This window comes from Pongo pygmaeus, chromosome 9, assembly GCF_028885625.2.
Source record: "Pongo pygmaeus isolate AG05252 chromosome 9, NHGRI_mPonPyg2-v2.0_pri, whole genome shotgun sequence".
NCBI classification, from domain to species: Eukaryota; Metazoa; Chordata; class Mammalia; order Primates; family Hominidae; genus Pongo; species Pongo pygmaeus.
Window position 1 is genome coordinate 126,168,709 of NC_072382.2, and position 10,026 is coordinate 126,178,734.

Here is a 10,026-nt window from a genome sequence, read left to right on the forward strand (position 1 = left end):
TACCTAATGCTAGATGACGAGTTGGTGGGTGCAGTGCACCAGCATGGCACATGTATACATATGTAACTTACTGCACATTGGGCACATGTACCATAAAACCTAAAGTATAATAATAATAATAATAATAATAATTACAATAAAAGAAAAAAAAATTAAAAAAAAAAAAAAAGTAGATAAGTGAGGAGAGGAGCTGTTGTAGGTTTGTATTTTGAAAATAGTGAAATCAATGCCTGAATGTAGACTTCCAGCTGAGTTTAAGGAAATACGACATTTATGGCCCTGTATTGTTTTTCTTAAAACTTGTGTAGTGACTAAAGTAATCATAAATAATGCAAAGGAATATTAAAAACGGGAAATAGTAGCTCTATAAAGGAACACCAAAATTTAATAATATTTTAACTTTTTTTCAGTGATAAATCTATACGTCTAACTGGGTAGAAATAGCACTGGACCAGGAGTCATAATGCAAATAATTCTTTCTAATTATCTTTCCGTTAATTAACTCCATGATCTTGAACCTGTTCTTCAGCTTATCTGTAACACATGTGTCTAATTTATAATAAAGAAAATTGGAATACATAATTCCAAAAAAAAAAAAAAAAAAAAAAAAAAAAAAAAAAAAAAAAAAGCTGTCCATTAGAGCAAAATTTAAACAGGTTGAATATATTTAATTTGCAAAACTTGTTAAGCACTTTCTATATTGTACAAAGGAGAAGAATGGCTAAGATATGACAATTACAGTATAAATCATATACACAAATATAAGCAAGTAATTCCAATATAATAGATTACTATAATGCTAGCTCTAAGTATTTCTGTTGTTGTTTTGCTTACTGCTCTATTCCAAGACGTAGAACATATTAGGAGCGCAATAAATGTTTGCTGAATGAGTGAACTGTTAGGTGAATTCTTGATTATACAATAGCTGTATAGTCTGTGGTCTAAATGTATTCCTATAAAACAGTGTTTATAATCATCTTAAAATCATTTGATAAAAATATAAACTTTACAAATCTCCAAGACTGTATATCCCAAAGAAATAATAGCCTTACTCTCAACTCATTGGAATAAATGATGTTAAGAAGATAGCATCTATCTTTTGTGTTTTCACCAGAACAATTTGTATTACTAAGTTGTATTACAAAATTGTTTGCACTTATTTCAATATATACAGTAACATGGTAACCTCTTTTATTTTACATAATGTTTCTAAAGAGTGACACCTTCCCAGAATGAGGTTGGCTTCATTGTGAGAACTATTGTTGAAAACAAACCATGCTTAAATGTTTCTTTGGAGCAAACCTTATTCATCCAGCCCTGGGGACAAACTCTTTAAGGATACCTGCCTGTGTCGACTTTGGCGTCTAAATCGACACAGATTATTTCTCACATATGGGGATTTGGAACACCATTTCTGTGATCACTCTTTCTTTCATGTTGATTGCCAGTCATTTCTCCAGATTGCCATTCTCTACTTCTCTATTTCTCTGTTTCATACTATTTCTTACCACTCCTTTCTGGAATGCAATGTGTCTTGGTGCAAAAAAAAAAAAAAAAAAAAAGCACAGCAGTTGGAGCCAGATAAAGAAGGATTTAAAAATGGAATCTGCCACCTTCTGGGGACCTTCAGCTGATTCCTTAATTCTGAATATCAATTTACTCCTCTGTAAAAGATGACAGCCAGCAGAATGCATGTTATTTCTGCCTTTTAAGAAGCATGACAAGTGGGAGCTACATGGAAAGGTATTCAATCCACTCCACACAGTTTCAGGATTAAAAGACCGTTTGTGCTAGGAAACTGTGTTTGCAGTTAAGAAAACAAAGAAACTTCATTCTGTAGATAGCCCTTTGGTCCTTAGCTAAAGATAGTATGCTGTGTTTTTCACTCTATCAATTATGGAGCCCAGAATATTTATCCAAAATTTGGAAATAGCTAGAAGATAAAAGAAGCTATAAATACACATGAATAAGGCAGTAACAATGTTATGCTACACCTAGTACAGCATATTTTTTATATTAGTAATATAAAAAATAAAATTCTGTGAATTTTTCTTAAAGACGAAGAGTACTTTGATGAATGTCATAGATCCTTAGAAATAAAAGGAAAAAAAGCCAACAACGTTTTTAGCTCTAGGTTAGAAAAGAAAAAAAAAAGATGTACAAACTTCAAATTAGTTCTATCAAGTCCTTTTGTTTGTTTGTTTGTTTTGTTTTTTTGTTTTTTTTGAGATGGAGTCTGGCTCTGTCACCCAGGCTGGAGTGCCGTGGCGCGATCTCCGCTCACTGCAAGCTCCACCTCCTGAGTTCACGCCATTCTCCTGCCTCAGCCTCCCCATCTGGGAATACAGGCGCCCGCCACCACTCCCGGCTAATTTTTTTTGTATTTTTAGTAGAGACGGGGGTTTCACCGTGTTAGCCAGGATGGTCTCGATCTCCTTACCTCGTGATCCGCCCGCCTCGGCCTCCCAAAGTGCTGGGATTACAGGCGTGAGCCACCGCTCCAGGCCAAGTCCTATTTTATAAAGCAAATTTAATCAATAATGGGTGATAAATTTGAATAGATATCTTTTTAGCATGTATGGAAATGATCACTTGATTTTTATCCTCAGCTGTATTTTAAAATATGTTATATTAGTAGATTTCCTAATGTTGAAGCGTCCATGCATCTATGGAATAAATCCCACTTGGATATGATTACTCTTTTTTCTGCTGCTAAATGTTTGCTAATATTTTATTCAGTATTTTGTGTTGATATTCCAAAGTAATATTTGTCTGTGGTTTTCTTTTTGTGTATGCAATCTTTTCAAATTTTGCATCAATGTTGTGCTCACTTTGTAAAAATGACTTTGGAGGGAGTTTTTCTTCTGTTTTAAGCTCTGAACCAGTTTAAATACTATTGGAATTATCTCTTCTGTGGTAGACTTCTCCTGTGAAACCATCTGGGAAAGTAATTTTTGTGATGTAACTCTGACAACTTTTTCCATTGCTTCTGTGGAACTGACTCTTTGGATTTTCTACCTGATCGAGAATTCATTTTCTTTAATTATATTTTTCTAGAAAACAGTCCATTTCATTCAGGCCTTTTATTTCACTTGACTAATGCTCAAAATGTCATTATTTTAATGTCCTCTATTTCTATGGTTTTCTCTCTTTGTAATTTCTTATTTGTTCTTCTTTTTCTCTGAATTAGGATAGACAGCAGCTGATATATATTACTAATGTTGAAAGAACAAGCTCTTGAATGTATTTATTGTCTCTACTTTTTTTCTAATTCAATATTTTCTGATTTTAACTTTATTAATTCCTACTCTGTTTTCTTTTAATTTTACTATGTCTTTTTCTGACCCATAAGTTAATTGTTTATTTATCTTTATTGCTTGTTTAATATAATATTTAAAATTATTTTTCTGTTTTAGCTGTATACTATCTCATAAGTTATAAAAGGTTACATTTTCATAGCTTTTTTCTAGGCATTCTGCAATTTTATATTTTTTCTTTGACCTACAAGTAGCTTAAAAGAAAATGTTAAATATCAAAGTAATAAAGTATTTTTGCTTTCTAATTATATAATTATGCTTTAGTTTTATTGCATGATGATCAAAGAACATTGATGGGACTATTTTTAATATATCAAATTTATTGAAGTTTGCTTTTGTGACCTAATATTCACTCTTCATGTGACTGTTTTTTGACCCTTTGATTAAAAGGTATGTTTTTAATATCTAGGACACAGAACTACACATACACACACACACATACACATAAAAAATTGGATGTTTATATAGAAAAAACTAGTTTATGTAAGTAATTAGATTTATCTCTCTATTATCTTCTTGACATTTTCTACATCTTTTATCTTTTTCTATAAACCTGCTTTATCAGAGACTAAAAGCTGTAATTTAAAGTTCCCTTCCAATAATGTTAATTTCTCTTATAACTCCTGATGTTCTACTATGTGATGCATAGAGAGTCATAACCATTACATATTTATTGTAAATTGTATCGTATACCATTATAATGCTTTTGCATTTAACTTTTTTTTATTGAATTTCCATTCTGACTGAAAGTCAGCCTGTTTGTTTGCTTGTTTGTTTATATTTACCTGTTATATCTTTAGTCACCATTTTATTTTCAATCTTTCTGAATCACCTGGTTATAGATGGGTTTCTTGTATGCCGCATAGAGTTGTATTCTGCTCTTTGATCCAGTCTGACTCGTGTTCTTTTAACGAAGAAGTTAGAACATTTACCTTTTTTAATTTGACAGATAAAATTGTGTGTATTTATCATGTACAGCATGATGTTTTGAAGTACATTTACAATGTAGAATGGCTAAATCTAGCTAGTTAACAAATACATTGCCTCACATAGGTGTCTTTTAAAACACAGTACCCCCTTATTCTTAGGGGATATATTCTAAGTCTCCAATAGATACCTGAAATCACAGATAGTACCAAACCCTATTTGCCATCAACTGGAACACCATTTTCTGTTCATGTCTTCCACATGCTATTCTGTGAAATTGTGAGTCCCCTAGCCTAAATTTTCCTGTCAAATTTCCCTATTAGCTCACAATGAACCCTCCTTCCATGGCCCTTGTATTTTAGTCACGGTTCTCCAGAGAGAAAGAATCAACTGGATTAGGTAGCTCAGAGATACAAATACAGATTAGGTATAGATAGATAGACAGATAGATAGATAGATAGATGAGAGGGGATTTATTAGGGAAAATGGCTCAAATGATTATGGAGGCGGAGAATTTCTATGACAAGCTGTCTGCAAGCTGGAGATTCTGAGATGCCAGCAGTGTGGATCAGTCCAAGTGTGAAAACCTCAGAACCAGGAAAGCCAATGGGATAACTCTCAGTCCAAGCCCAAAGACCTGAGAATCCAGGGACCACTGGAGTTTGTTCTGGAGTCCCAGAGCCAAAGAGCCTGGAGTTCTGAATATCCAAGGACTGGAGAACAGTTTCCCACCTCCAAGAGACAGAGGAAATCCTTTTTTCTGCATTTTCTGTTCTATCTTGGCCCCCAGCCGATTGGATGATGCCCACTCAAATTGAGGGCAGGTTTTCCCCCCTCAGTCCACTAACTCACATGTCAACCTCCTCTGGAAACATCCTCACACTCACACACCCAGCAGTTCCTTAGGTGTTCCTTAATTCAGTCAAGTTGACACCTAAAATTAACGAGTAGAGCCCTATTTGAGTTGCACTTTGTGTCCTCTCAGACACTTTATTCTTCATATGGTTTCCAATAACCCACTACCAGAGCAAGAGGGGTCATTTCAAATGAGAGCTTCAATTACCAGAAGTCCTTGTGCTAAAAGTGCAGAGACAGCTCTACTGTGGGAGATTTGGCAATATTAATCACTCACTCCCCCTTTCCTGTGGGTCTAATTAGTGAGAATGACTGGAGCCAAAAGAGGATGAAAATACCATTGCATCTTTATTCATAGCCATGCTGAAGAGGCAAAGATGTCAGGACTCGCACCTCCCTCTCAGAACCCGGACTCTAACTTAACCCAGTGGGAGGCAAGAGTAGAGGTTAGGATTGAAATAGCACAGATTCTGGCTTGTCCTCACCATGAGCTTGCCTTACATTAGTACCAATAGTTTGGTGATGAAGACACTGGGCACATTTCCATCAATGACCAACTTGTCAGTCTCTTTCAATCTTACCTGTCCAATTAATCTAACCTTCTCTCATAGAGTGGACCAAGTAAGAAAGCAAAAATATGGATAGAGTGTATTCACTTCTGAATTGTTCCCTCCTGGCAAGTGGTATTCTGTCCTTTGGTGGATACTGCTAGTTGTCTACACAATAGCCATGTTAGCACCTTCTTCCTTAGCAACAAAATTCTACTTTTTAAGGATGATAATGTTATCAAGTGAAATGCTGTTTCTCAGCCTCCTTTGCAGGTAGGGATCGCGAATAACTTGTCAGTAACAGTCATATGTTAAATAGGTAAAGTACCCATTTGCTTATGCTCACTCCTGTGTCTTCCTGCTGCTTGAAATATGGACAAAATCTTAAGAGGTCTAATGGCCATCTGGAAATCATGATGCATTATTGAGAATGAAATCTCTAGCTAGACAGAAGAGAAAAAAGATGGAGAGAGACACTGAGTGCTTGATGACTCAGCACTGTCAAATCTGTCCTAGACTGCCCACCTCTGGATGCCGTTTATGTTGGAGGACAATAAACACTTATATGCTTCAGCCACTGCAGTCAGACTTTTGTTACCAGCAGCTGAAGTGGTTTGTAAATGATACATTTCTGCTATGGAAGTTTGAGGGAAGAAAGGGTGCTACGCATCTAAGCTAAGAGTTAATGCTGAGTCTGCCACGGACATCCTCTCATCTGCCTCATGAGCACAGGGAAACCACCTCCTTTTCCTTCCAAAGATCCACTGGAAGTTCTCCTTGTACTCTCGCTCTTCCTACTTGGAGGGTCACTTACCTCTCTTCTCCCACCTGGTTAGAAATGTGAGAGACAACAGTTTACTCCTCCTGATACTCCAAAACTATGTCATCACTTAATTGTTTAATAATTCTATTTGGACATCAATGTTAATAATACTTGCATGTTTCCAGTTTACAACTGATTACAGATTCTGATTGTAGCTCAGCGTCAGAGTTATAGATTTAAAAGTCACCATGAAATGCATGGTTGTTGAAGTCACCTGAGTCAGAGAAATGCCTCAGGAAGAGCCCAGAAGAGAAGGAGACCAAGAACTGAACCTAGAGGAATCTCAACCTTAAAGATGCTTCCTAAAGAGAAAAAAGTAGCCTTGCTAGAAATTAAAATGTCATGATGTGAGGAGATGACGGAGTTGTGGTCTTGTGACAGAAGGACTCATTTTAGGACAGATCTGACACTCAGTTTCAAATTACTTCTCTGTTACTGTAATGCAACAGCCCTCAACCCTCCTTCTATTTGTTTAACACTGTGAGAACAAACAATTCCTTAACATCAGCCCAAAACAATATGCAAGATGACCCATCCTTGGTTGGAGACAGAAGTGCAGGCCTTCTGAATTTATTTAATGTTGTATTTTCTGTGGAAGCAATAGATGCTGTTATTTGGCTGTTACAAGAGCCAAGAAAAGTCTCTCTGAGTTTTTGTCTTGTCAGATCCTCAGTCACAAAGGAACTTCTTTCCAAAAGATCCAAGCCAGTGTCTTCATTAAGTCAAATATACTTTCACGGCTACTCACCCCAGTGCCAATATGGAGTGAATACAGGGAAAGTTATTCTTGGACTTTAATGCATTGATTACATAATTGTTCCTTTCCATTCATATCCTATGCCCTGACTTAGTTCTTGTTCCCACTCATTTATACCAATGGTAATTGTTTTTTTTTCTTTATCCATATAAAAGTAGATTTACTTTTGTCCTTCCTTATTCTTGGTTCTTTTCTAATATCCCAAGACCCCCATGGACCTAGACATAGACAGTCCACTGGAGGGTGGGATTCAGCAAAGCCCAGAGGACTGACCAGCAGTGGTTGAGTAAGGTATTACATCAATTCCAATAAATGAATTAATATATTTAAGGTACCTCAAACAGTGCACGAACACATAGTGCAAGCTCAGTAACTGTTAAGTGTCATTATTATCATTAACAAAGCATAATCCAAGTATCAGAATTTTTCTCCTCCAAAGATCTTCTTCCTCTAGCAGATTTGGAGAAGATAGAGTTTGTCTCACATCTCCTGTTGGTCAGCCCTGTGCTGCGGTTGTTTCTCTGCCCTGCTCTCAGCTCTCCCTCAGAATGTCTCCTGGTCACAAGCTGGAGCACTGAGCTCTTCAATGTAGAACAGCAGAATCTTTAGCAGAATAATACAGAGTGGTCTTTGGCACTCAAAATCCAGATCCCTTCCAGACTCCCTGAGAGTGGGACGTATAATATGACTCCTCTTTCTTTCCGATTCTGTATTGATTAACTGTAATACACATACAGACACACACACACACACACACACACACACAAACATGCACACACGTTGTCAGAACTGTAAAATCTAAATCCACTTTAAAGAATAAGCAATCTTCCTAAAATCCAATAATGTGCTCAGTATCTCCAGAGCAAGGCAGAGGCCACATTTTACAGATCATGCAAATCTGTGGAGTTCTTCTTTGTTTTTTCTTCCAGCCTGAGTCTCCAGAGCCTAAGAAATTGGCCCAATTATACAGGATCACCTACCCCTGATTACTATTCCAAGGCCCAGAAGCTTTAAAACTTTGAAATAAAAGATGTGAATTTGATTTATCCTTACACAGCAGATCATAGAAAATTCTTGTGTGAGGGCTTCTTTTATGTACACACATGTATATGAAAAGGAGGGTTTATGATCTTCCTGAGCAAGCAACCTCCTGAAGAGCTGGAAGATTATATTAGCATTGGCACCAAGGTATCTACCATTGATCTTTAATAAAGTCTGCTCATGTAACTAAAGAGAAAACACTCCTCAACCTTTATATCACCACCTGCCCCTTGTTCCAGCCAGAAACGTTCTTGCTCAGAAAAACCCATTTAGCCTACCAAGAAAAGAATGGAAGGCATGGAGCCTCATCTTACTCATCTCTTGGGCCTAATACAGAGTTCAGTAAACAAAAGGCATTTCGTAGATGCTAAGTTGCATGCAATGAGCCAATTTAAGTGTTGCAAAATAATATAGTCCTCAAGGAGAGTATAGGAAGGAGATTTCCAATTCTTAAAAGTGGAGAGGAGACCCTCTTTGAGGAAAAATATTAAAATTCCTCCACCTATAAATAGAAAGACACTCGAGTATCATGCTTACTGAGAATCGGTTGCCAGTGATACGAAGAGACCCATTAGAAGAGCACTCTCTTCAGGGTTTTGCCCAGGGCAAGTTTAACATCCTTATTCCTCAAACTGTAGATCAAAGGGTTAAGCATGGGAACCACATTGGTGTAAAAGACTGAGGCAAATCTGCCGTGGTTCATAGAGCCAGGAAAAGATGTTGTTAAGTAGGTGAATGTCCCTGACCCAAAAAACAGAGCAACAACAATTATGTGGGAGCCAGATGTGCTAAAGGCTTTGGATCTGCCCTCTGCAGAAGGAATACGGAGGATGTTGGAGAGTATCAAAGCGTAAGAGATGATGATGCTTATGCTGGATAGCATGATGATTACTCCAACAACAATGAAAAATACCAGCTCACTGACATGGGTGCTGGTGCGGGAGAGCTGCAAGAGGGGGAGAACTTCACACAGATAATGGTCAATGACATTGGAATCACAGAAGGTCAGTCGCAGCATGCTTCCAGTATGGGCCATGGCCCCAGCAAACCCTACCACATACGAACCAAACATCAGCAGAAAGCAGACCCTTGGGGACATGGTGACCATGTAGAGCAGGGGGTTGCAGATGGCCACATAGCGATCATAGGCCATTGATACCAACACATAGCACTCAGAATTGACAAAGAAACAGAAGAAAAATAGCTGAGTCATACATCCCACATAAGAGATGATACTTTCTGACACAAAGTCATTCAGTATTTTGGGGGTAAACACACAAGAATAACAGAGATCTATAAAGGACAAGTTGAAGAGGAAAAAGTACATGGGGGTGTGAAGGCTAGGATTTATCCCAATTAAGGTGATCAAGCCCAAGTTGCCCACCACAGTGAACACATAGATCCCTAAGAATAGAAGGAAAAGAGGGAGCTGGAGCTCCGGCTGTTCTGATAATCCCACAAGGATAAACTCAGTCACTGAGGAGCTGTTTTTCAGAGTCATTCTCTCTTGGCGAGTTGTCTGTGGAAACAGAGGGCAAAACACAAAGAGTCATGACAGGCACAAGCATGGCTAAGGGAAGAAGACTCTAGCAGACCAGCCAGTGTGCAGATGCCCTTTCTTCCGTCCTCCCTCATCTACACACCTCCCCACCCTGAGGTATTGACAACGTGTCTGTGAGAGGATCTGAGCTCTGCTGGGCCGATCATGAATTCAAGCTAGCATCTGTTACCATGGGCAGCAAGAATTCTGTCTCTGCT

General features: G+C 37.7%; 1 protein-coding gene across 1 annotated transcript; it reads right to left on the bottom strand.

The window, feature by feature from the left end:
- Positions 1-8,839: 8,839 nt before the first annotated feature.
- Positions 8,840-9,769, bottom strand: LOC129009042 (olfactory receptor 8B4). Its single transcript, XM_054441721.2, has one exon. The coding sequence runs from the start codon at positions 9,767-9,769 to the stop codon at positions 8,840-8,842; it is 930 nt and encodes a 309-aa protein (XP_054297696.2).
- Positions 9,770-10,026: the final 257 nt, after the last annotated feature.

What these genes read in the sequence shown, in the direction of transcription:
- LOC129009042 (XM_054441721.2), bottom strand. Translation starts at nt 9,769, where the DNA reads ATGACTCTGAAAAACAGCTCCTCAGTGACTGAGTTTATCCTTGTGGGA.